The sequence below is a fragment of the Herpailurus yagouaroundi genome, unplaced genomic scaffold (genome assembly GCF_014898765.1).
Source record: "Herpailurus yagouaroundi ecotype Mexico unplaced genomic scaffold, PumYag 348, whole genome shotgun sequence".
Classification (NCBI taxonomy): domain Eukaryota; kingdom Metazoa; phylum Chordata; class Mammalia; order Carnivora; family Felidae; genus Herpailurus; species Herpailurus yagouaroundi.
In genome coordinates this window covers 122319-149270 of record NW_024412565.1, presented here as the reverse complement: position 1 = coordinate 149270, position 26952 = coordinate 122319, and the positions used below count along the sequence as shown (strand labels likewise).

Here is a 26952-nt window from a genome sequence, read left to right as displayed (position 1 = left end):
CGGCGTCTGTCTCCTCGGGCTCTGTTTTTTGACGGCTTTCCCCCCTGGTTACAGACAGAGCAGGGTGTGGGCTGCTCCCCTCACCCTCACCAGGCTCCCCCAGGGCAGGGGGTGTGGCCTGCTGACTGCAGAGAAATCTCATCGGATCTCTCAGTCTCCCCAGAGATCCAGACCCTGGGCAGGGGTGTGGCCCTGGCAGGGAGGCCTCTCCAGGAGGGCCAGAGGAGGGGTTCCGGGAGAGATGGCGGTCTCTGGGAAGGAGAGCCCAGAAATCATGTGAGGCAAGGTCTGCAGAGCAACAGCCGTGTGCAGGGGCTCTGTCGGAGACAGGGGTGGTCTGAGAGAAGTCAGGCCACATTCGGGGGGAAGTCAGGAGCAGTTTGGAGGGAAAAGAACTTTTTGCCAGACATGCAGGGGCATCTTGAAAGAGGTTTGCAGCATTCAGGAAATACAGATGTTTCCAAGGGGAAGACGGGGGTGTTGGGGAAGCTTTATCTCGGGGTAAAAACAGGTGTGAGGGAGATGCCGGGGGTTCTTGGACAGCAGACCACTGCCCCACGGGCCCAGCGCCCTCTTCCCCCTCCCCCCCCCTCCAGTCCCCACATCCTCCAGCCCCGAAAGGCCACACCGTGGGCCTTGGCTCTGCCCCTGGGACACTGGCCTCAGCCTTCCAGCCAGAGGGCCTCTCAATGTGCAGGTGGGTTCATTTCCTCATGGTCGTGTTACCAGCAGATCCCAAATGTCCATGCAGGTTGGCAGCCGGGAGGGCAGAGTCCCACAACCACCCACCGCCCCCCACCCCCGAGCCGGTTGTGCTGGCCTTGCCTGGATGCCCCCCATCCCAGCTGGGCCCCAAGGCTACCCGCCCCTTCAACATCAGCAGGTGCCCTGGCCTGAGGACCCAAAGCATCTCAATTCTTCCCCATAAAAGACAACTGTGCACTGATTTTTCAGGTGGAAAAACTGAACCAGTCAAGGACAGGAATCCCTCTTTCCAGGGAGAGAAGCTGAAGTCCATCTGGGAAAAGAGGTGGGCCTCCTTAACCCATCGGGGGCCCTGGCCAGGGCTTGGAGATGGAGGACTGCTTGTCTTTAATGTATTTTCTTTAGAGGTGAGAAAAGGTTCTGTCTTTGGTATGGACACCCTCACTCCAGGCAGAGGGTGGAGGCAGGCAGGGCGTCAGCAGGATAAAGGGGTGGTGGGCCCCCATTTCTTGGCCTTGTTGACCCCGCCCAGGGACGGCTGGAGAGAGGCCTATGCGGGGGAAGGAGAGACAGTGGCGGTTCCAGCCTGACCAGGGTCCGGAGGGAGAGGCTGAGGAGCCCGTAAGGCCACAACAGGGGCATCTGCGGAGCAGGACAGGAGCTGGGAGCTGAGAACCATCACCTGGGGAAGAAAGAGAAGGAGAGGTCAAGGGTCAGCTGAGACGGCAACCAGAGACCCAGGTTCCGGCGTCCGGGACCCTGAACCTCAGTGACAGGGCCCAGTGAGGGCCTCCAGGCTGAGGGACCGGGGTAAAGCTCCCCACGTTCTTACAGTGTGACCTAGGGTAGTGCTCTAACCTGCCTGTGCTATTTCTTCTGCAAAACGACAATGCTAACGACAGTGCCAGTTCAGAACCACGGGGGAAGCCTGTGGAGTTTCGGGAGGTGGGAGCATAGCTATTATTACTGCCATCAGCATGGTTTCTCGGGTCACAAACACCTTGGGGAAGGGAAGCAAACGTGCAAACACACAGCCCCCGACCTGCTGATCCTTTCAGGTGTCCCATGGGCCCACCCCCAGCCCCAGAAGCCCTTCCCTAGACCGGAAACCCCTTCTGTGCCTGCAGCCTGAGGCCTGGGTGGGGGAGGAGGCAGGAAGGGGACCCCGCTGTCTTGGGGACAGGAGAGCAACCCAACCTGGCCAGAAGCTCCTCTCTGCTGAGCCCTTGGGGAAATTCCACAACCCTCTTCCTTTGCAGCCCCTCCCTCCCCAGCTGAGCCCCCAGCTCCTGGCTTCCAAATCCCAGGTCCTGTGTCTCCCTCCTCCCCAAGACAGTTCATGCCACCACCACCCCCTGCACCCGCAGCTCACGCGCATGTCCTGCCTAAACCACCCCCACCTCCCCCAGAGGCCCCAGTCTCTCACCAAAAGGTCCTGGAACCACCCAGACCCAGACCTGCCTGTCCCTCCCAACACCAAAAGCAAAAGCCCAAGGGTGCACCTTTTCATCTCGCGCACCTCTCCTGAAACACCCATCCGACCCAGGCTACGCCCCCCCCCGTTAAACACGGAGTTACCATAGCAACTCAGCAATTCCACTCCTGGGTATATGCCCAAGAGCCATGAACATAGTCCACGCAAAAACCTGGACGTATGTGTTCTGAGTGGTCTTCCCCGTGATAGCCAAAAAGTGGAAACACCCAAATGTCCACTGACAGTGAGTGGATAAACACGTGCCCACCGCGCACGCGCACGTCCACAGATGACCGCATCCCCCGCGCATGCGCACGTCCCTCGGCTGCAAGCCGAAGCGAGACATCCACACCTGCTGCCCGTGGGCGCACCCTGAACACACGACGCTCAGGGAGGGAACCAGACACCAGAGGCCACACGGCCTGTGAGTCCACGTGTGTGAAACGTCCAGAACAGGCTCATCCACGGATGGGAAGGGAGCTCGTGGGGGCCGGGGACTGGGGGAGGGGTGATGGTGACAGGGTACCTTTTGGGGTGGCAGAATGTTCTGGAATTAGGTAGAGGATGGTTGCACATCTCTAAACATGCTAAAAAAACAAAACAAAACAAAACACTGAGTGGCACACTTTAAATGGGTGAACTGTGTGCTTTGTGAATTTTCTTAGTTTCTAAAATGAGAGAAAAGCTGGCGAACGGGAGAAGCTGGGATCCGTGGGGCCCACTGCGCACCTGGCTCAGGGCTCGCGTTTGACCACGCCGCGCAGATGCAGCTCGCTTTCGGCCGCCACGATGGGTTGCCCATTCTGCAGGTGGTAGTCGATCAGATGGCTGATGCTCTCAAAGAGCACATCCTTCGTCCGCACCTGTGGGGCCAGAGGCGTCAGCGTCAGCAGCACTGGGAGCTGGAGAGGCCTGCTGACTGGGAATCTGCAACCTCAGGAGCCCGCCCCGTGGGTCTGATGCACGCTCCAGTCTGAGAGCCGCTGCGTCAGAAGCTTCCAGGACTTCAACCACAGAATCAGACTCAAGATTCCAGAGTAAGGTATGCACACGGGCCCCAAAACCACCAGGGTTCTGTGGTCCCCAACAGACCCCTTTTTGGTGGTCCCCAAAAAGTCATGTCCGTGTCCCAAACCCTGGAAGCCGTGGACAGGAACTTGTTTGGAGAAAGTGTCTTTGCAGATGTGTCTTTGATGCAGTTCAAAGACACAGCTGATGGTTAAAAACCACGCAGGCTTCAAAGACGTCAAAACAGATGAACGTAGGGAAAGGGGGTGGGGGGGGTAGAGGGAAGCAAACCACAAGAGACTCAATGATAGAGAACAAACTGAGGGCTGAGAGAGGGAGGTGGGTGGGGGTGGGCTAGACGGGTGATGGGCACTAAGGAGGGCATTTATTGTGATGAGCACTGGATGTTGCATGTGTTATGAATCACTGAATTACACTCCTGAAGCCAATTTTACTATACATGTGAACTAACTAGAATTTCAGTAAATACTTGATGTCAAAAAATAAAACTTGAATTTGAAAAAGGAACTAAGCTTAGTCTCTTCAAAAAAAATGAGAGAGGGGTGGCTGGGGGCTCAGTCGGTTAAGCATCTGACTTTGGCTCAGGTCATGTTCTCGTGGTCCATGGGTTCGAGCCCCACATTGGAGTCTACGCTGACAGTTTGGAGCCTGGAACCTGCTTGGGATTCTCTGTCTCCCTCTCTCTGTGCTCCCCCCCCCCTCAATTGTTCCCTCTCCCCTGCTTCTCAAAAATAAATAAACTTTGGGGCGCCTGGGTGACTCAGTCGGTTAAGCGACCGGCTTCGGCTCAGCTCATGATCTCGCAGTTTGTGAGTTTGAGCCCCGGGTCGGGCTCTGTGCTGACAGCTCAGAGCCTGGAGCCTGCTTCAGATTCTGTGTCTCCCTCTCTCACTGCCCCTCCCTGGCTTGCAGTCTGTCTCTCTCTCAAAAATAAATAAACATTAAGAAATTTTTAATAAATAGATGAAAGGAAAGTGTGCATCATGAAGAAATTTACTAACTTGTAGATCCTAGAACTCCTTGCAAATTGACATGTTTATGAGGCTTGAAATACATTATTTAAAAAAAAAAACACTCAAAGACATCATTCTTTGTAAGACACACAGTGATGACATGAGACAAAGATAATGTAAAAACGGGGTGGGGGGACAAAACAAGAGACCCATAAATATGGAGAACAAACTGAGAGTTACAGGAGGGGGTATGGGAGGGGGGATGAGCTAAATGGGTAAGGGGCACCAAGGAATCTACTCCTGAAATCATTGTCATACTAAATGCTAACTAACTTGGATGTAAATTTTAAAAAAATAAAAAATAAAATAAATATATCAAAAAAAAAAAAAAAAGACGCATAGTGATGACAGACTGTAGGGGCAAAAGCGCATCTTATAATTGATCAAATACAGCACTTTATAACCCCTGAAAGGCCTCGAGGCTAGAAAAGGTTTTGTAACCCCTAAAACGCCGTATAGACTGGGAACTCCCTTGTAAACCCTGAAATTCTTCTTAAACGGGAAAATACTTTGTAATTCTAAGTTACCTGGTAAACGGAAACAGAATCTGCTTTGTAACCCTCAAACTACTTTGTTAAACCTAAAGATGCTAACTAAGGCCGTCCATCGGGCCATGCTCCCGGCCCCGGCCCCGGCCCCGGCCCCGGCCCCGCCCCCTGAGGCCCCGCCCCTCCGCCCTCAGGCCCCGCCTCCGGCCCCCGCGCGCCACCTTACCACGCCCTCAGGGTCCACAAGTAGCAGGTGCTTGGGCTGCCCCGCATGCATGCCTGTGAGGACGTACTGCCCGGGATTGGTGACGCTGTCGCGCACCAGGAAGTCCCCGTCGGCTCGAAGCAGCTTCTCTGCGGCCCTTCGGCTCATCTGGCCGTGGTACCAGGGCTCCTGCCGCAGCTGCTCCTCCGTGGGGGCGATGGGGGCCCGGCGGGTGGGGGGGCTGGGCCACTGGTCCTCCAGGGGAAGGGGCGCTACCGCCGCCCCCGCCCCCGCAGAGCACTCGTGCAGCTTCAGAGCGTCCTCGAAGGGTCCTGGAGGCGAAGATGAAGTGCAGGAGGCGGGGTTGGCAGCTGCCTCCTGCTGGAAAGCGGAGGGGGGTGGCCTGGGCTGGGAGGAAAAAGCTCCAGGTGGTTACCCCCGACCCAGGACCTGAGCAACATTGAGCACCTAGGGTGCCTCAGACCTTGCCCTAAGGTCACAGTATGTCACTGGCCGTGCGCTGAGTGGGTGTGTGTGTGCTCTGTGTGGTGCCAACCTGGTCACCAGTCACCTTCCTGACCCTCTAATGGGTTCTATTAGTTATGCAGTATATTTTCACGGATTTGGTTAAATCTATGCAAATGAGGTCAGCGTTTCTTCCTCTCCAATGTTTATGCCTGTTTCACTAATTGCCTGGTGACATCGCCAGCCCCTCTAATACGACACTGCATCTCGGTGGCAGGCGGCAGGCATCCCTTTCTCTTACAGACAAGCTTCTCACAGAAAAGCTTCCTATGATCTGCAGGGGTTTTCTGAGGCTTCCAGCAAGCACCAGTGTGACACTGGACAAGCCACTCGCCCTCTCTGAGCCTGTCTCCTCACTGTAAAGTTGGATGTGGAGCTGTGGAGCAGTATAGATCAGACACCCTGGAAGGCAGAATCCCAGCGCTGACCCCCGCACTCCCACATGCCTTCCACTTTCTCGCCCTTGGGAATCCCTCCTCCCTGACTCCTTCCATGGTCTGGGGGCAGCCAACCCAGCCTCCAGCCACCAGGACGTGTGACCACACAAATCAGAGACAGACCCAGAATTTTCAATGGAAGCCTGGCCAGAGCTGCTGGGCCGCCTGATCACCCCGGGGGGACCGCCGGCCTCAGAAGCCCCCACACTGGAGCAGCTCCTTTCCCAGGTGAGGACTGCTGTGGGGAGGCAGCGGGGGCCACGCCTTTAGTCTGGCAACCGCTACACAGTGGGCACTATCAGCCCATGTCCTATTGCGATAAGAAATCCAGTTAGGGGGCCTGGGTGACGGCACGGAACCTGCTTAGGATTCTCTGCCTCCCTCTCTCTCTGCCCCCCGCTCACATGCACACTCTCCAGTTGTCAGATGGTGGGGAAGGGGGCTTGGCAGACTTTGTGAAGGAAGAAATTTCCAGCCGGCTTCCTGGGGCTCTCCCACTAGGGAGGCATCCCGAGGAAGGGAGATGACCATGCCTGAGGATGACCACGACATTGGCGTGGTTGCAGATAATGACGCTGTTTGGATCGCAAACTTCCCCCGTTAGACTGACCACCCCCTCAGGCTGGGGCATCACAGAGGGAAGAAAGGAATCAAGTGCTCACTCCATCAATATGTGGTTCGGCCTCCCTCATTAGACTGGGGTCCCCTCAAGGTTGCCTCCCCCACCAGGCTGGGATTCCCAGTGGAAGGGGCTTGGGCCTACTGCCTTGAGCCACAGAGTCACCTGAGGAGGGAGCTAAAATCCCCTTGTCAGACTGGGAGACCCAGAGGTAAGGAGCTACCCCCGCCCCCAAGAGACTAAGGAGTATCATGGAGAACAGGGGCCTGAGCCTCCCCCATCATACTAGCCACTCTTGAACTAGGCATGAACTAGGCCCCTCCCCTCAGACTAGGGACCCCTATAGAGAGGAGGCTGGCTTACTCCCAACAGACTGAAGAGCCCCGGGGAGGGGGGTGGGGGGAGGCTACCAGAGCCTCCCCTATCACACTAGGGAGTCCTGTAGGAAACACTTCCCACCCCACCCTCACCACTTTGCAAAGTCCCAACTGGAGAGGGCTGGGCCTCCCCCATCAGACTACAGGTTGCTAGGGGCATGGCCTCCCCCCTCAGGCTGGCCTGCCCCTACATACGCATGTCGAACAGGTCCTTCTTGGGGCTGTCCTCCGGCTGCAGGGGCTCTGGGGCATCCAGACCCTGTGTGTTGACGTACAGGTGGTCCTCATAGTCTCTGGGGCCCCGTGCATCAGCCTGCACGTAGCCATCCCCTGGTGGGCCTGGGGAGGGTAGGAGGAGTGGAGGGGGCAGCTGGGGGAGCAGCGGACCCCACCTGGGAGCCCCGCCCAAGCCCGCCTCCCTGCCGGATGGAAACTTCACACCCTCTTGCAGAGCCATCTGGAGTGAAAACCCATAAATGTCCAACCAGGGGCTGTGGGGCACTAGAGGGCCACTCTCGGGGAGGGGCCACTGTGACTAGGCAGGACGATGGCAGAAACCCCCATGTTTCTGTTAAATGTCCCCATCTAAAAATTACTAACAACGAACTGTCCCCCCTGTAATTATGCTATCCACATGACACATAGGTCATGTGTTTCTGTTTCTGTCCTATTGTAGGGTTTCCTTTCTTTTCAAGCTTAATTGTAAGTGTGTAACGCATTTGCATGGTTCAAAAGCCACAACCACAGTAAGAATTGTCCTTGGAGGGATTTCTCACTTGGGTCCACTCAGTGCCCCATTCAGATTCTGCTGGATCCTGACCACTTTGCCTCTGCCCTGTTCCCCTGCCCTCACCCCTCCCAGGGTGTTGGGTTTTTGCTGGTCTGACAGGTTCCCAGGTAAATGGCGTCTGGGGGACCTTACTTCCCATTTCTCTTATTTTGAGCAAGGCTGAGCTTTTCCCAGGTTCAAAGGGCATTTGTGCATATTTTTCTCAGAACTGTCTCTTCATTTCCAGACGTCACCACTTTTAATCCTTGGCAGAGAAATAATGATTTTGGCACACTGCGTGGCCAAATCCAGCCCAAGGGCCCTACTGTTTGCAATCCCCATGGTATGCCAACTGCATCCTTAACCTCATGGGCATTGGGCTCACAGGCCAGCTCCACCTGCCCTCTGTGGACAGGGGAAAGTTCGCCACCCTCTCTGTGCCTAACTCTCTTCCTCTGTAAAATAGGGAGAATAGGAGTCTCCTTCATAAGCGGGGTGAGGACCAAAACCGTAGAACAGCGTCTGGCAAACAGATATGATTCAATATGAGTGCTGACCATGTGCCAGGCCTGGATGGCTGATGGGGGCAGAGGGGTTTCAGTGCAGGCTTCCCAGTCTGCCTGGAGGAGGCATGGATTCTCCCAGCCTTTCATGGCCAGGGCCAGGGAAGAGGGAAGAAACTCAGGTTGTAGAATCCGGACAGAGAGAATCCCCAGACACAGGAGCTGGGGCATCGATGTATTGGAAGGAGTTCTTGGCTAGAGAATTAAGAAAGGTATAAAAAGAAGTCTTAACAGTGTGTGCAAGGGCTCAGGGCTGGGAAGTGCCTATGAGCCCTGGAAGTCATGGGTGAGCAGCCCATGTCCCAGACAAACAGCACACAAGGGCCACGTTATAGCTTGGCACCTGGTTCTTTAACCACTGGGTGCTGGCAGTCGACGAGGGTTCTGACGCTTGGCAGCGAAGTGCCCAGATTATCTGGGAAGATCTAAAAAAAAAAAAGCCCAGCACAGATGTTAGGCTGTGAGGGGACAGGCGACTACAGCAGGCTGGTGGGCGAACCGACGGGCACCCTCGCTTCGGAGAGCAGCTTAGCAGCCTCCAGTAACGTGACTAACAGGCTCTGACGTCAGCAGCCTCACGGCTCGGCACCCACAGGAGAAACACGGGGCTGCACACCGTGTGTGGGGGGGGGGGACCCTCGGTGCCCACCAGTAGGGGCTACGTAGGCACGCAAGCTCCAGGAGGCTGACACTGAAGAACCTCAAAGCGACCAAGACGCCCACAGCACGCCTGGAGAGTCACCATGTCTGCGGGTGCCTGTTCTTACCGAGCCCGAAAGGAGACACAGAGGAGCCGGGGGGCTGAGCGCCCCGACTGGGAGCGGAGGGCCAAGGGGGTGCCAGCCTTCCGTCACTTCTCATTCCGCGTAACAGGGCAAAGTGCTCGTGGGCCGAACACCCAGTCGATTCGTGAAAGCCAAAGCCCGAAGTGCCGGGTGGTGGGGACACGCGTGATTTTCATCACAAGAGAACAAGGAGCCGCCCTCAGGGGACCGGATCGTGTGGAGACCAGAACCAGCGGAATGGCGAACATCCGTGGCCCTTCGTCACACCGCAGACGCCACAGCAAGCACCTGGAGTCTACCCAAGTGTCCGTGAGTCAAGTGCAGGCGAGATAAAAGAGACCCTCTGCGCAGGGCGGGGGGGGGGGGTCGCGGGCAGCGCGAACAAGAACGGGCACGGGGCGCATGCTGATGCGGAAGGAACTTCGGGGTGGATTGCTACATGGGAAAAGCTAGGCGGGAGCGAAAGACATAGTACATGGATTGGAATGCGCTTGAACGTCCGCGGAAAATACTGGAAAAATAACGGAAACTGCTAGTGACAGTGGTGGCCTGACTGGGGAGGTGGATAGGCAGACGGGGCCAGGGGGACACCATGACTTCTCACTGAAGGCCTTCCTGTGCTCTGGCATTTTGAACCACGTGAATGCTGTGTCCCTCCCAAAATGCAATGAACCTAGTCTGTACAGAAGAGAGACAAACCAACTAAGAGCGTGGGGGGCACACAACATCTCGCGGGTGAAAGTGAAGTGGGGCAGAGGAGAGGCACTGGGTGGGGGGGGGGGGGCCTCCCTGAGCCTCCAGGGCATCTACTGTTACCTGAGGGGCCCAGGTCCCACGGCAGACTGCGGGTGTCCCTTCGAGCAGGCGATACGCCCTGAAAAAGAGAGTGAGGGGTCCTTCTGCCACGTGCAAGCCCCTTCCCAGCCCAGCACCCCGCCCTCCAGGAGGGCTGGACCTTCCCAGCCCAACACCCCACCATCCAACACCCTGCCCTCCTGCACGGCTGGAGACCTAAGTCAGATGCTGAGAGGGAAGCTCTGCACCCTGCCAACCCTGCCCCCAGGCCCTGGCTGCTGCATGCTGTTCCCTTCACCTAGATGCCCTTCCCTGCACTGCTCTCCCGGGCAACTCCTATTCACCCGTCAGGGCCCAGCCCAAACACTGCTTCCTTGTGGAAGTCCTCCGACCACAAAGTCAGTCTCCCGGTTGTACATTCTCATCACCTCCCCTGGAAACCTGTCTCGTCTCGGGGCCCTGATTAAACTGCCAATAGAATTCTCTGATCAGTGTCTGAGGGTGGGAGTCACATCTGGAGTAGGGCCAGACCCGTCTGTGCAATCTGGGGCAGGAAGGAGGGCAAGGAGGGGCAGGGAAGCATGAGATACCCTCCCCTAGGGTCAAGGAGAAGGGGAGCAGAAGGAGAAGCCAGGGTCAGGCCCAAGGAGCCAGTGCCTAGAGATGACCTCCCACCATCCCTCCCCCACGAGGGCCACAGAGGCTGACCTGGCCGAGGGCGCCGACGGCACAGGGCTGAGTTAGGGCGAGCCTGGAGTCCACCAGCCCACCCAGGGGCGGCTCCTTCCCTGGGATGCTGTTGTAGTAATTGTGCTCCGTTTCCTCCTCGTCCCCCCAGGCCGACTCCTCGGGCCTGGTCAGCCTGGGGACAGACAGCAAGAAGGAGCACAGGCAGGGACCTCAGGTCTCAGGGGCAGAGAGAGAGGGAGCTCCTGCCAGGACGCCAAAGCTGCGTGGCTGGAGCTTTGCTCGGTGGGCCGGGCTGAGCCCCTTCCTGCTCTGGGCCAGTGCGCTTTCCTCCTCTGTAAGGTGGGACCTCACACTCTTTCCAGTGCCTTCTAGAAACTACAGCTGGTCTCCACTCCCTTGCGCCCACCTCTGCCCACCCCACCCCCACCAGGCAGCACACACAGGGTGCCGGTCTGGCACACAGAGCCGGTGCCGCGGGGCCAGGATGGGGGCGCCCTCGGCACCATCTGGCCCTGCAAGGGCCCCTGTAGAAATCGATCAGGCGACTGCGGTTCCTGACAGCCAGGCGGGGGAGGCTGTTATCAGTGTTTATCAGGCACGAGGGTGCAGGCAGCAGAGGAGGGCCCCGCGAGCGGACACGACGGACACGTGAGCCCGCGTGGCGCAGGCATGCGGGTGAGGGGCTGAGCGGAGGAGAAGCGCACGGCAGCATGTACTCCCGCAGACGCTGCCTATTCCTTAACGGGAGCACGTTTGTACGCCGAACACGTTCACCTGTCCGTCATTGAGTCTGGCAAGTTTCCACCCAGTGAGCTACTGAGTAGCTAAAAGCAGGGCTCAGCAAGTCTGGCCCCCGCCTGCATGCGCGCAGCCTAGGAGCTAAGAATGCTTTCTACTCTTTTAAGCCACAAAACTTTTAAGCGATTAGGAGAACATCCAAAGAACAATATTTGGTGACACGTGAAAATTACATGAAATTCCGAATTTAGCGCCTACAAACACAGTTTTGCTGGCAGGCAGCCCATTGATCTTTTCACGCGTGGTCCCCAGCCGCTCTTGCCACAATGGCTGAGGCAGGCGTTCCGGCCCAGGAAGCTGAACAGACCGACTGGCCCTTTTGCAGAAGCGTTGGCCACACCCGTCCAGGCTGGTGATGACCACAGCCGCTGACTGGCTCCCCTAATCCTCGCCTCAGCCCAGGCGCGGGCTGTTTTCACCCGGGTTTTATAGAGGAGGGTGTGGCGACCGGGCAGTGGAGCCGCGTGCCCACAGGGGGCAGAGAGGGAAGGAGGGACAAAGCGAAGGCCCACACCCGGGGTGGAGATGGTGAGCGCAGGGACTGCGCATCTGGCCTTGGTCAGGTGGCACGATGTCTCTGGGAAGACGTGGAGGACGCGGCCTGGTACCTTTCCGGGGGCAGGACCGCCCTGGGGGGGCTGTGCAGGTACTGTTTGAAGCGCAGCTCGAAGGCTTGGCCCACGGTGCTGATGATGCTCTGGGCGAGGCCCTCACAGCACTCCAGGATGTGGCAGGCTGCAGAGGGTCACGGTCACGTAGCATCAGCGTAGCCTCGGCCCACTGGCACAGCAGCCCACAGGGCCCCCCCGCCCGCCCCCACTGGGACCTCACCTCTCTGGTTGATGGGATCCTTGGCTACGTAGGCCACATAATCAGTCATGTCCTGGGGGACAGAGAGGACAAGTGGGAGGGCTGGACCTGCCAGGGCCACCCCGGCCTGGTAAGGGGGCAGGGGTGGATGGGCATGGGGCCGTAGGGCACAGACAGGACCAGAAGTCTACCCCCCCCAGTCCCTGGCCTTACCGTGTCACCTCCCGACGCAAAGGAGATAGACTGCATGTGGTGGTTGGCAATGACCTGGCGGGAGAGAGACACAGTCATGGGGGGCCACAGTCCCGGGGCCGGGGAAGGGGGCAGGCTCACCAGGCCAGGGCCACAGAGAAGCGACCAGGAAAGGGCTGGATGGGGAACGCCCACCACCCTCACACGTGCATACGTCTGACACCCAGACACAGACGCACGGACATGCCCGCAGACGTGCACAGACGCACAGAAATGCCTGCAGCTGTGCACAGACACGGACACGCCCTCCTACACACAGATGCTCACACATGCAGTCACACACACTCAAGCCCATCTTTGCGCCCTCACGCCTGGTGCTCTGGCCCGCGTGTCCACCCAGACACACACCGCGGACGGCGCACTAATCTGGCACAGCCAAGGCAGCCATGGAGGCTTGGAGGAGACACAGGAGGGAAGAGCCGGAGGCTCTGTTCTGGCACCAGCGCCCGGGCATCATCATCCGTGTGCTCATTTGCGTGCTCATTTGCACGCTCATTTGCATTTGCTTGCTCATTTGCATGCTTGTTTTTGGTGCACACTAGCAGGCCTGTTTCCGTGTTCATTCGCATGCTCATTTGCATCCATTTGCCACCTCCCATTGCTGTCCTCAGTGCTCATGTTCCTTCAGGGCCCAGGGAGCAGCGGCCGCCTCACCAGGTGCTCCACAGATGCCCTGCTTGGGCTCCCTCCGCGGTGCCCCCACATCACTGCTCTTCCCAGGCTCACAGTGCTGTCTGGACAAGTCCTAACTCCCCACCACGAACCTCACTGACCTCTCCAGCTCTGTCTCCCCACAGGGTGACCTATGCCTGGGACATCTCTCCTCACCTCCTCCCTGGGAGCCAGCATCACCGCCTCCAGGAAGCCCTTCGTGACACCCCTGCTAGGTTACAGTGCCCTGTGCACACCTACAGCACCCCTTTCCTGGCCTCACAATGCTTTTTAGAATTTGTAATTATTCCCTTATCTGTGCAATATTATTTTGCTGAATTGTTTCCACTAGAAGATTCCTGGCCAGGGCTCTCACCCTCAGCACTGCTGACAATGGGGTGGGGTCCACCTCGGCGGGGGTGTCCTGGGCACTGTGGGGGTTCAGCAGCCTCCCTGCACCCCACCCCTGCACTCGTGCCAACTGTGAGTGCCATGAGGGCAGCTCGGCTCCTGGCGCAGGCGGGGCCTCAGCACATCTCCAGGTGAACATGTTCACACACAGCCCCACACCTGCCATCTCTCCAGCTCTGCCCACGGGACCCTGGACCTGCCCTGCACGGGGGGCTGCTGGGGGCTGAGGACACGGGTGGCGGCACTCACCTGGCGCGTGGCAGGCACGGACAGGTTGAGGCCGTCGGTGGAGATGCTCACAGCGATGCTCATGCCAGCGAAGCGCAGGTTGGTCTTGCCCAGGATGGAGGCTAGCGCCTTGTTCGGGGCCTGGGGACAGGGCAGAGGGCAGTGCTGGGCCTGCAGAGTGGGGAGCCCAGGCACTGGGAAAGGTGGGGCAGCAGAGGGGCTCCAGCTGGGGCAAGATCCAGGAAGGCCACGGCGCCCCCACCCCCGCTCCAACCACACCCACCAGGACCACAAGCCCGTCACCCACCTTCTTCTTCCAGGAGCCCCGGATGCCAGGCACTGCCTCATGGAGCCGGTTGATGGCTTCCCTGTGTGGGGGGTTGTAGGAGGAGGCTTAGTGAACTCAGAGGGGGGCTTGGGGAGGGGGTAGGAGCTCAGGGAGTGTGGGGGGCAGAAGCCATGGGCAGAGAAAGTACTTGGATCCTGAGCTGGGAAGGGGCTCACAGGAGGGAGGGAAGCGGGTACCTGGAGAGAGGAGGGAGGAACAGAGCCATGGACCGGGGGCTCTCAGCCCCCAACCCGTTTGTACCTGGCAGATACCCATGCACATACCGACCTCAGCTCTTGCCCTCTGGGGCTTCCTTCTCAGTGATCAACACATCCCTGGGCCACGGCCCAACTCCAAACCACAGGGGTGAGATTCAGGGGAGCCAACGACATAGGGCCTCAGCCTGGACCCCAAGTGTCATGCGGCCACAGGCCAGCCAAGATCCCCAGCTGTGGCATGAGAGCGTGACCTCTGCTCTGGGCTCGCCAGACTAAGAGACAGACCTCTGTGAAACCGCTAGCCCCGGGGAGGACTGGGACTTCACGGGCCCTGAAGGTCAGAGGGACCGTGCTGGGCCCCAAGTGGCCGGGGCCCTCACACCTTCGCGAAAAGGCGCGGCGGGAAAGGTCTTGCTGCTCAAACAGCGAGATGTGGAGACACCACACAGCCCGACACCCCACCTTCCATCCCAGGAGACATGAAAACACACGTGCACACAAAACCTGTGCACGCGTGTTCACAGCAGCACGAGTCACAACAATCACCAAAAGGTCGAAGCCACCCAAGTGTCCATTGACAGGTTGAACAGACAATGCGTCCACCGTGCAGGCAAAGGTCCACAGAGGAACGTGTCCATCGCGCACGCGCACATCACGCAGGTGTGTCCACCGCGCATGCGCACATCCACAGACAAACGTGACCACCGCGCACGCACGTGTCACTCAGGTACATCCACCGCGCACGCGCACGTCCACAGATGAACGTGTCCACCCCGCACGCGGACACCCCTCCACCGCGCACGCGCACATCACTCAGCCGGGAGCAGGCATGAGAGGCACCCGCACCCGCCGCCCCGCGGGCAGACCCTGGACACACGACGCTCAGGGAAGGAACCAGACACGAGAGGCCACAGGGGGTGTGAGTCCGCGTCTGGGAAACGTCCAGAACAGGCACACCTCTGTGAAGAAACCAAAACACATCGCGTTGTGGACTTTAAGTGCATGAATTGTTTGATGTGTGAATTACAACTCAGTAGAGTGTTTTTATGTCTACAGTGAATGGCCTGTTTTCACATGCAGAAAGACATCGATCCTGGGACGCCTGGGTGGCCGGGCTCAGGTCATGATCTCACAGGGGTCCATGCGTTCGAGCCCCGCGTGGGGCTCCGTGCTGACAGCTGGCAGCCCTGCCCCTCCCCCGCTCATGCTCTGTCTCTCTCTCTCTCTCTGTCTCTCTCTCTCTCTCTCTCTCTCTCTCTCTCAAAATAAATAAATAAATAAATAAATAAATAAATAAATAAAACATTAAAAAACAAAATGGACGTGGATCCCTAAGCCTCTTCATGACTCATTCCTGGCAGCTCAGAGCATCACGAGATCGATGTGCTTTGCACCAAAAAAAGCAGGGACAACGGAGGTGCCACCCAGAACCAGCTCCTAGCCCCTTCCAGGCCTGACCTGAGTCCTAGCCGGACACCAGCCAGCACCCGCGGGTCCAGCACGCCTGTGGACTTCGCACACGGCAAGGCGCCAGGTGTCATATCTATTAGAATCCGGGGTCTGGGGAGCAGAGACAACTGGACGGCAGGACAGAGCTGGAAGTCAGCTTATGACCCGCCACAAGGCCATTCTCAGTCCCGCCACACTGTTCTCCAAGCCGTGAGGCAGGAGGGAATGTCACTGCGCAGACTGTCTGAGCGGCTGCTGCCACCTCTCCAAAGCCTCACATCAGCCCTCCCTCCGCTGCCCCGAGGCCCTGGCCCCACAGCAGCCGGTCTCAAAGGCTCACCTGGTCACCTGGGTGCGAGTGTTAAAATCCAGAGAGCGCATGGAGCGGAGGACTTCGATGCAGCCCATGTACTAAGAGAAGAGAGAAGAAGCAATTAGCAGGCAGGCCCTAAGCACGAGCCCAGCAGAGCCTGGGTCAGGTGACAAGTGAATCCAAGCCCTCCCTGCAGCGAGCTCTTCACCCTCATCTCCAGCCCCGTCCTCAGCAATGTCCAGCTTTGCTGCCTCAGGGCCTTTGCACCTGCTGTGCCCCTGCTGCTCCCTTTCCCCATCTTCGTGTGCACTGGTTCCTTCCCCATCTCCAGGCTCAGTGTCACCTCCTCAGAGAGAACCCCCTTCCCTGATGCTAAGCAAGTTGTTCCACGGAAGCTGGTGGACCCCCAGGCTCAGTCTCGCTTTGGCTTAACCATCAGCTGCTTGTTCTCCCTTCCTGTTGCATTAGAGTGTGAGCCCAGGAAGACCAGGCTGGTGATGCTCCTGTCACTACTGTAGCCCCAGAACCCAGCACAGGGCCTGCAAGCAGACTGGGAGGAAACCATCTGGCCTGTGAAACCCAGCGCATTGACCGTCTGGCCCTTTACAGGGAAAGTTTGCTAACTCCTGCCTAGGCCACCATGTCCACGGAAAGGTAGTTCAGAACCTCCAAGAGACAATGCAGAGGGACAGAGGAGTTAGAAACAGTCAGCAGAGCTCCCAGGGAGGGGGAGCGGGGACCAGACTAGGGCCACAAGCCTCTTTCCAGCTAGTGCCTGTGTGCTGGGGGGCATCTGGCACAGCATCTTGAGGGCCACGTGGCAGCAGCACCTGTCCTGTGATTCCCTGTCTGTGCAACGTCCAGGCAAGTAAATCCACAGACACAGAGAGGGTTGGCAGGTGCCAGCAGTTAGGGGAGGGGAGGGGATGATGGCTAATGAGGACAGGTTTCTTCTAGGGTGACGGAATGTCCTGGAACCAGATAATGGTGATGGTTGCACCACCTTGCGAATGTACTGTTTAGTACTATTACACTTTGTACGCTTTAAAATGGTTAATGGTCGGGGTGCCTGGGTGGCTCAGTCAGTTAAGCGTCCGACTTCAGCTCAGGCCATGATCTCGCGGTTTGTGAGTTCGAGCCCCATGACGGGCTCTGTGCTGAAGGCTCAGAGTCCGGAGCCTGCTTCAGATGCTGTGTCTTCCTCTCTCTCTCTCTGCCCCTCCCCCACTTGTACTCTCCCTCTCAGAAATAAACATTAAAAATTGTTTTAATAAAATAAAATGTTAATTTTGTCAACTTTACCTCAATTTTTTAAAAATCATAGATGCCCATACATTTTGACCTTGAAACTCCATTTTTAGGACTTTAGCCCACACATACATCAGCCCAGGGACTGCCACTGTGTTCACAAGTCACTGTGTGGGGTGGCCCACGCTCCGCCCACTCCACGGGGCTCCAAGCTCAGGACTACAGGGAGACAGGTGGACAGGTGCTTGGTGCCCCCATGGATCCGCGCTTACCCACTCCCTTTGCCCTTGGGCCCCCCCTGGTGCTGGCACCAGGGGCTGGCTCCCTACACCTGGCCCTCTTCTGTGTCTCCTGCCTCAGTCTCCCCTCAGGGAGAGCTTTTGCACACGCACCCCCTTGCCGCTGGACCTGTAGAACTGAACAAATCAGCAAGAAATTAGAGACACCCTAAAACAACACATTTGGGCTTGTGCGACCCAATACATGACTGCAGGCCAACTGGAATTCCCACTAAACAATGAATATTTCTTAGTGTGAGTATGCCCCGAATAGTGCAGGGGACATACTTACGCCAAAAATTATTGGTATTCGTTGGAACTTTAAATTTAACTGGGGGCCCTGTATGCTTGCTAACTCTAAACAAATCGTTCTTGACATGGAAGAGTATGCATTTGTAAAAAGAGACAAGAATTGTTTACTTACAAGAAATTATCTCCAAGGTATATTATTAAACAGCAGGGACAAGGTGCAGAATAGAGGTCACAGTGAGCCACGATTCCCTCGGACAAGGGGTCAAGGGGGAAGATGTGCACACATGCGAGTATACACAGTGCGAGTAGATGAGTAATTCTAGCAGATTCTAGCATGGTAAAGTGGTTGTTTCCAGGGGAGAAACCGCATGCTGTTGGCAGACTGAAACTATGCTCACAAGCCGTCCCTCACCCCATTCCCTCCTCCCCTCCCCGTCCCTACCCACCCCCATCCCTCCCTCTATCCCTCCCCCTATCCAGGCCCTTGTATGTCAGGAAAGATGACACAGGTCACGAATGGCATGTCAGGAAAGGTGACGCAGCCAAGGCCTGAAAGGCCCTTGTGCCCTGGAGCTTGTCCCCTCACTAGTCCCAGGTCCCTGAGACCCTGCTAGGCCAGCCTGCTCTGTGAGAACAGACACGTCCCCATCCCTATCATCCCAGCTGACACTGGCCAGCTGCCATGGGAATGAAGAGATCGGCTCAAGCTGACCCACAAAACCACAAAAAAATAACGTTTGTTGTCCTGCACTAGACTTTGGGATGATTTGCTACACAGCGACTGCTACCTGAGGTAGTGACCAGAAGACAAGGGGCAAGGCGAGCAAAGACCCAGGCAAAGGGAATGGCCACTACAAGGCCCACGCGTGAGAACAAGTTTGAAGAGGCTGCAGGCTCACTCCAGTGTAGCTAGAGCAGAGCACAAAGAGCTAAGAAGGATAGCAGGATCTGGGCAAGAAGGCTGCAGAGCCCTGGGGCTATGCTGAAGGTCTGGGTTTCATGCTGGGCGAGCTGGGGAGGCATGGGAGACTTTTAAGTAGGGAAGTGAACAGATCTGTTTCACCTTCTCTTGGGTGGATGGATGGATGGATGGATGGTGGATGGATGCATGAAAGGGTGACGGATGGACAGATGGATGGATGAGTGAACAAATGGATAATGGATGGGTGGAAGGGAAGATGGCCGGCTGGCTGGCTGGCTGGCTGGCTGGCTGATGGATGGATGGATGAACAGGTAGACCGATGGACAGATGGACAGATGGACAGATGGATGGGCACGGCCTATATGCCAGGCATGTGTTACACACAGGGGACCTCAAAGGGAATTTGCTGTGGTTGCTGCTCCGAGGAGTGGATCTGCACACTGAGAGGACAGCTTTGGTGGGTTTCGGTGTTCTAGGCCCAGGTTCTGATTCCCATACCACCTAATTCCCTAGACTCACCTAATTCATGCCAGCCCTCCCCAGCTGTGAGGCTGAAGTCCTCCAGTGTGCCCCCGGCCCTTCCTTAGATGAAGGGAAGGGGGAGCTCACACAAGAGGGGATACAAAGGGGCTACCCTGGGACAGATCCCTACAGGGCCAGGCGGGCGAGGCCAGCAGAGAGGTGAGCCCCCCCACACTGATGGATCACAGCCCACTTATCACACAAGCATGCTGCACACATTACTTCTCTTAATGACAGCACTCACGTCCCCATGCTGGAATGACCACTGTTAGGTGGAACGGCCACTCTCAGGAAACAGAGGCCCAATGAGGCTCAGTAAAAGTCATAAGCTGGTAGGTGCAGATGCGGGGTTTGAACCCATGCCCTTAGGCTCTGGAGTCTCCCCACTGCACAACAGGAAGGAGTGGGGACTGGGCTAAACTGCATATTCCATAGCCAGAGGGCCCAGTGCTGCCAGACACCTGAGTCTTCTTTAAAGAGACCAGAAATCCAAGACTTTGGAGCCACAGCAGGCGCCAGGCTCTGAGCTGTGAGCACAGAGCCCGACGCGGGGCTCAAACTCACGGACCGGGAGATCGTGAGCTGAGCTGACGTCGGACACTTAACCGACTGAACCCCCAGGTGCCCCTTCCCACTGCCTTCTCCTTAAAAGTAAAAATTCAGGGGTGCCTGGGGGGCTAAGCCTCTGACTTCGGCCCAGGTCATGATCTTACAGGTCGTGAGTTCGAGGTCAGGGTCAGGCCCGTGCTCACAGCTCAGAGCCTGGAGCCTGCTTCAGATTCTGTGTCTCCCTCTCTCTCTGCCCCTGCCCCACTCGTCCTGTGTCCCCTTCTCTCAAAAAATAAATACACATTAAAACAAACATAAAGACAAGGCCGTGGGAGAAGATCCGAGGTCAAATTCAGCCTTGGGTCTGCCAGCGAGTGTGACCTCTGTCCTAGAAGCCCAAACTCACCGAACGTCAGCCGTGGTGTGTTGGAGGCTGGCCCCCTGAAGGTGGACACACGTGCTCACCCCCGGAGCCTGTGGATGGGATGGGCCCCAAATCCAAGACAAGTGTCCCAGTAAGACACAGGCAGAGGGAGGTGTGTGAGGCTGGAGGTGGAGTGTGGAGAATTCGAGAGGCCGGCACCTCCAGAATCCGGGAGAGCCGGGACAGGTGCTTCCCTCCGGGCCTCAGAAGCAACCAGCCTGCCCGGCTGGGTCTCAGACCCCGAGCCCCGGGACCAGGAGAGAACACTCTTGTGTTTTAAGCTGCCTCGTTTGTGCTAATGTGTTGCAGCCGCCCCAGGACACTAACACGGAAGGTCAGGACACCCCTGAATGGCCCTGCGTCCCACCTGCTCCTGTGCACGTGCAAAACCAGGGCAGCCCAGAGCCCACCCCAGGACGCTACAGGGAAGGGGTGATTTACCAGTGGGGGAACTGAGGCCCAGAAGGGGACGGGGCCAAGCTCCCACCGCCCTCATCTACCTCCTCAAGTCGTGCCACACGGCACATACTATTGTTCACTTAACATTTCATTTTAAATAAATTCCAATTATAAACATAACTGGGTTTATTTTTCAAGGAAATGGCAGGAAATGACTCAAATTTTCATCAATGGATGAACAAATCGATACGACGCGTCCCCCGAGCACACAAACGTCCCTCGGCCGCGAGCAGGAGTGAGGCGCCCGCCCCCGCCGCCCCGCGGACGGACCCGAACACGCGACGCTCAGGGAGGGAACCCGACAGGAGAGGCCACACGGGGTGTGAGTCCGCGTGTGTGAAACGTCCAGAACAGGCTCATCCACGGACGGGAGGGGGGCTCGTGGGGGCCGGGGGAGGGGAAGGGGAGTGAGGGTGAATGCTAATGGGGACAGGGCTTCCTTTCAGGGTGAGGAATGTCCTAGGATTAGATCATGGTGAGGGTTTCACAAACTGTATAAATGTACTAAAAATCTGAACTGTACAATTTAAGCTGGCACATTTTATGGTACTGAATTATATCTTTTTTTTTTTTTTTAGCTTATATGAGGAAGAGAGGAGACCGCCTTCTGCACCATCAGACTCCGGTTTGATGCGCAACAGTGTTTTCCTAACGGCCACTGAAGTAAACATCATTACCGGAACGGGAAGCGTCCATCCAGGCAAGAGCTGTCGATTTCTGCTACGACAAATCAGTGGGAGCGTGTTGGGAACCAGGCTGTCTGCACAGCCTCTCAACCCCCCTCCCCAGAAAGGTTCTAGAACAGACAAAACCAAACTATGGTGGTGGGGGTGGGAGGCTGCAGGCCCCTGGGGGGACGCGCGGGCACATCTGATTTGGTGTTGCCGCACTACAGGTGCCCAAGCAGACACGATGAGCTTGACACGCCCTCACACGCTTTATGCTTGTCACCCTTAAGTTTTAAAGGTCGGATTAAAAAAAAAAACAAACAAACACACACACTACATCCCCGCAGACACTTACTAATTACAAAGGAAATAAATTCACCAGCGTGACAGTGTGTCCGTGTCCTGGGGCCACCGTAACAAAGCACCACAATCCGGACAGCTTAGGACAACAGGAATTTATTTTCTCTCAGTTCTGGAGGCCAAACATCCAAACCCAAAGCATGGGCAGGGCCACACTGCAGCCGAGGGCTCCAGGGGAGCTGACGCTTTGCGTCCTCCAGCTTCTGACGGGGGTGGCCGGATGTCCTCGGCTGCCAGGCACACTCCAGTCTCTGCCCCTGTCGTCACATGTGTGTCTGTGTCCAACTTCTCTCCTTTTAGGACACCGGTCGTGTAGATTTACGGCATCCTGTCATCTAAACTAGATTACGTCTGCAAAGACCCTATTTCCAAAGAAAGTCACATCCTAAGGCTCTGGCAGACACGAATTTGGGGGAACGCCATTCGTACCAGTACACCAAGCGATACAAGTTTCCAGAACCGGTATCGGGACTGGCACCCGTCCCTGCCTCCTGCTTTGCTCAGTGGGGAAGACACAGCTCTGTGCTGCTCGCCCAGAACGCACAACCTGAGCCCAATCGTGAGCAAACACCAGTCAGACACAGACCCAGGGACGGCCTGCAAGACGACCAGTGTGAGCTCTTCAGAAAGCGGGGGCGCCCTGCTCCTAACACGGGAAGTCTCCCATTGATGCCAACCGCCCTAGGTCCCCAGGGACTTCAGAATGGCCTGCAGGCTCTCGTGTATGTGGGAAACCCTGTGTGACCACCGTGCCCCCAATCTTAACTCGTCTCAATCATAACCCAAGCCATGGGAGGCAACTTCTGTTCACTTCCTGTGGTAGAAAACACATAAGATTTGCCACCTTAACCATTTCTTTTTCTTTAAAGATTTTATTTTTAAGTAATCTCCACACCCAATGTGGGGCTCGATCTCACAGCCCCAAGATCAAGAGTCGCATGCTCCACCAAGCCTGCCCGGCGCCCCTCACCGTAACCGTCTCTAAGCGCATAGCTCAACAGCATCGAGCGCACTCACACTGTCGCGCCGCCGCCCCCGCCACCCGTCTCCAGAACTTTCCGTCTCCCCAGACTGAGACCCTGTCCCGTGAAGCACTGACTCCCAGCCCCCTGCCGCACCCCTGGCTCCCAGCGTCTACTCTCCGTCTCTCCTCTAGGGACCCCCTGGGGAGGTCTCCTGGGGAGGCCGTAACAGGGCACCACAGACTGGGCGGCCTGAAACAACAGAAGCACGTGCCCTCAGAGTCTGGAGACCAGAGGCCTGACATCCAAGTGGTGCAGAGTGCTTCCCTCCAGGGGCTCCAGGGAGGGTCCTTGCTGCTGTCCAGCTCCTGGTGTAGCCAGGTCACTCCAATCTCCGCCTCCCTCGTGTGGCCTCCTTCTCCGGCCCTCACGCGGCTCACAAGGACACCGGTCACTGATTCAGGGCCCACCCTCCTCCAGCATGGCCTCATCCTCAGGTCATACATCTGCAAAGACCCTACTTCCAAACAAGACCGTGTGCTGAGGTTCCAGGTTGACCTGAACACGGGGACACCATTCACCCCAACACAAGAGAAGAGCCTGAATCCATGATGAGGTCACCAAGCTGCTGAGGTAAGCGCAGCGCCGTCCACCCGGGGTCTCTTCTCACATACGACAATCGACATCTTTTACCTCCAAGTCCTGAGTCAGGGTGTGGCGACACAGCTGAAGGCATCGCAGCTGCCAGGACCCTCACCAGGACAGCGCTCCTGGTAGGTTCCTGGACGTCGCCGTGCCTCGGCTTCCTGACGTATAAAATGGGTGGGAACCCTCAGAGTTGTGAGGGTAATCCCCCCCGATCTACACACAGCACTGAACACGGTGCACCTGGAACTCAGATGCCACGTTCCCATCTCTGCTCTCCGGGGCTGGGCCTTCTCATCTCAAACAGGGATCCTTCTAGGCTTTTGTGACGGTTCTGTGACGTCAGGGACGTGAGCCGACTGAAATACTAGCTTCTTCTTGCCGCTACAATAAAAGACTACAAATTTAACATAAACTTATCCCCTTATAGTTCTGGAGTCAGGAGTCGGACCCGGGCCTCCTGGCCAACACCCAGGCGTGGGCAGGGCCGGTTCCCCTGGGGCCCCAGGGAGCCCCATGTCCCCCTTTTCCGGCTGCCAGAGGCGCCACATCCTGGGCCCGCCGCCCCTCCTCATCCTCACGGCCAGCAGCGCGGGGTCCGCCCGGCTCTCTGCCTCCCTCTCGTGAGGACGCCGGGCCCCCAGGGCACCCCGGGTCACCCTGCCTCAGGGGCCCGGACAAGGTCCCCTCTGCTGTGTGAGGGGACACATCTGTAGGTCCCAGGACGGGATGTCTCTGGGGTTGTCAATCTGTCAACTGCCCTAGTATCTGACAGACGGGTGAGTTCAGGCTCTGTGGGAGGGACCTTAGTTCCAGGTCTGGTACTGGATTTTCACTCCGCATCTGTGGACACGCTCTGCCGCGCTGTGCCTCAGTTTCCCAACTTACAAAATGGGAACCATACATCCTCTTCTGCAGTCCCAGGGTCCTAGTGTGAAAGAGTCCTGCTCAGACCAGCCAATCCCGGTGTGACCTGAGGGATGCCTGCCCCCTGCCTTAACCTCATGCCGCTCTGTAAACCAAAAGGCGCTACTTGGCTCTGTGACGTAGGCGCGGAGAGAGGCTCCCAGGCAAACACAGCGGGGGGCCGAGGCTGTTTCGGACCCCACGGGGCCCTCCGACAGGCCAGGGTCAGGGCCCTTCATCTGTCAGTCGGAGACCCCTCTGGGCTGCATCTCCAACACAGACCCTGTCCCCACCTCTCTCTACCCTCACGTTGCCCGGGTCCAGGTCTTCTCCCCTCACCCCCTCCTGGGTCTCTCTGCTGCCCTTCCAGCCCCCACTCCCACCCCGTTTCCATAGCGCCACCAGAAAGACCCTTTCAAACCCCCAACTCCACCCTGCGACCCCTGCTTAAAACCATCTACAGCCAAACTTGCCAGCAAATCTCTTATCTCTCCTTCTCTAAGCTCCATGTAGGTCTCCTGCTGTTACCCAAACACGCCAAACTCATTCCCTGCCACTGGGCCTCTGCACTTGCTTTGCCCCCTGCCTGGAACTCTCTTTCCCAAGTCATTTCGTGTCTGGGGCCTCACAGCTTCGGGTCTCAGTTTAAATGTCATCTGCCGAGAGATGCCTTCTCCTTAACGCCCCTGCTGAGGTGACCACCCAGTCTCTCACTCTGGTACTTTCGTTCCTGCATCGTAATTTAGCACCTGCCTGCACCTTCCATTTATGTGTTCTCTTGGTTAGTTACTGTCAGTGTCTCCCTCTAGAATGTAAGCCCTGTAAGGGCAGGCACCAGATCTTCCCCATTTCCGACCAGATTGTCAGTGCCTGGCAGGGTGGGCATGCATTAAATACCTGCTGCATTGACAAAAATGTCATGATCATTGGAAGAACCCAACACCCCGCACCGCACAACGCAAGCATCTGAACTCTGAACATCCTACACGCCTGCCGTCACAGCCAGTGGGCAGACACAGCTCCCCTGTCAAGTCCACAGCACTACCCACGAGACACTCTTGCTACAAAGCCACTTCTGAATCCAGTCAAGCCTGTGGACCCACTGCCAGGACTCAGGGAGGGAAAGGGCAAAGAACCCAGTTAAAAGACGCCGTGAGAAAAGAGATCCAGAATGTGGGGCGGTCCACAGCCTCAACAACTCCGCGTTGGGCCTGAGGCTCTACACATCTAACAGGCCCCCTGAGATGTGATGTCGCACACCTGGACCCCACGTGGACGGAGTGTCTGGGACATCCAGAACGTCCACCCTATCAGGGGCACAGTCCTCTGCTGGGGCCGGCCCTATCAAAGTACCACAAACTGGGCCACTTACAACAACAGAAACATACATGCTCCCAGTTCTGGAGGCCCAGAAGTCTGAAAACAAGGTGGAGGCAGGGCCGCACTCCGTCTGCAGGCTCCAGGGGAGGGTCCTTCCTGCCTCCTCCAGCTCCCAGTGGTGGCGAGCGGCAACCCTTGGTGCCCCCAGGACTGTGGCTGCATCACCCCAGCCTCTGCCTCCGTCCTCCGTGGCTTCTCCCTGTGCGTCTGTGTCCTTATGCCCTCTTCTCATAAACACACCAACCATTACATTAGGGCCACCCTCCAGGATGACCTCATCTTAACGTGATTGCTTCTACAAAGAACCTATTCCTAAATAAGGCTGCATTCGCGGGTCCCCACGGACACGAATTTAGCGGGAGACACTACTCAGCCCAGTCCTGGGAGAGGTGCTGGACACGGTTGTATAACCAAATGCAATCACATTAACTTCCAGGCTCCTGGTCCCCAAAGGCCAACTGACGGGGTGTGAATGACTACCAGTTTGATGACACTTCGGGATCTCTGGTGATTTCCCAGACGTAACAATGAGCTGTGCGTGTACAGGAGGACGGCTATCTAGGGAGACGCGTGCGGGACATCTCACAGCAAGCGTCACACTCGGCCGCTTACTTCCTTCTGTTTCAAGGAAAACTACACGCCAGGATAGGTATTTTGAGTGGACAGGCGAAAATGCTGACCGTCGTAGATGCAGGTACACAGGGGCTGTTCCGTGCGTTTGCAAGGTTCCCAGTAAAGCACCAGGATAAAAGAGGGCCCCTCTCTTTACACCGCAGCGCGAGTCCCCTAGTCCCACTGCGGTCTGGCTGGGCGCGGCCGGGTCCGGATACCCCTTCCCCGGGCCCCCCACCTGGGCCAAGGTCTCTGCAGGTTCCGATTCCGCCGTCCGAGAAAGAGCTTTGAACGGGCTCCGGCGGTAGGACGCGACCACCCGCGACCGCGTTCCGCAGACCCCCCCCTCCCGGCGCCAAAGGGAGCGCGTTCACCCTACGCAAGCGGGCGCCAACGGAGCGGGAGCGCGTTCACCCTGCGCATGCGTGTCTCCCACCCACCTGCCTCCCTCGCCCCGCCCCTCCCCACGTGACGCCGTGGGAACACCGAGCCCGGAGCCTCCCGGTTGGGGGCGGCCGGCGCAGAGCCGGCTGGAGGTGGGGGTCCGGGGTGGCAGGGAGAGGAGGGACGAGGGGGCAGAGGGGTCCGAGGGTCCCAGAGTGGGAAGTGGGGGAGGGGCGCCCCCAGCTGGGGTCCGGGGGAGGTGTGGTCCGCAGGATCCCGGCCGGCGCACTCACCCGCACGATGTAGGAGACCCCGGGCCCCAGGACCCTGGCGTCTGGGTGCAGCCAGCCGTGCGCCGGCTTGTGGATGAAGCTGCCTTTGCGGATCCACTCGTCGGCGCTGGCGTCCGCGGGGCCGGCCGCCCCCCGCGCGCCCCGCGGGCCCCTGCC

The 26952-nt window shown here is 57.6% G+C and overlaps 1 protein-coding gene across 1 annotated transcript in view; it reads right to left on the bottom strand.

Moving 5' to 3' along the window:
* Positions 1–7: 7 nt before the first annotated feature.
* The window catches only part of SHC2 (SHC adaptor protein 2), a 27396-nt gene continuing 451 nt past the window's right edge, over positions 8–26952 (bottom strand). The window contains exons 2-14 of the mRNA XM_040462574.1: positions 26797–26947; positions 15960–16030; positions 13932–13992; positions 13646–13765; positions 12296–12349; positions 12104–12155; positions 11881–12007; positions 10493–10646; positions 9806–9863; positions 7068–7211; positions 4936–5246; positions 2909–3042; positions 8–1387 (exon numbers count right to left, since the gene is read on the bottom strand). Of these exons, the coding sequence (XP_040318508.1) occupies positions 2914–3042; positions 4936–5246; positions 7068–7211; positions 9806–9863; positions 10493–10646; positions 11881–12007; positions 12104–12155; positions 12296–12349; positions 13646–13765; positions 13932–13992; positions 15960–16030; positions 26797–26947 (1432 nt within the window). The 3' untranslated portion in view covers positions 8–1387; positions 2909–2913. The remainder of the gene's footprint in view (positions 1388–2908; positions 3043–4935; positions 5247–7067; positions 7212–9805; positions 9864–10492; positions 10647–11880; positions 12008–12103; positions 12156–12295; positions 12350–13645; positions 13766–13931; positions 13993–15959; positions 16031–26796; positions 26948–26952) is intronic.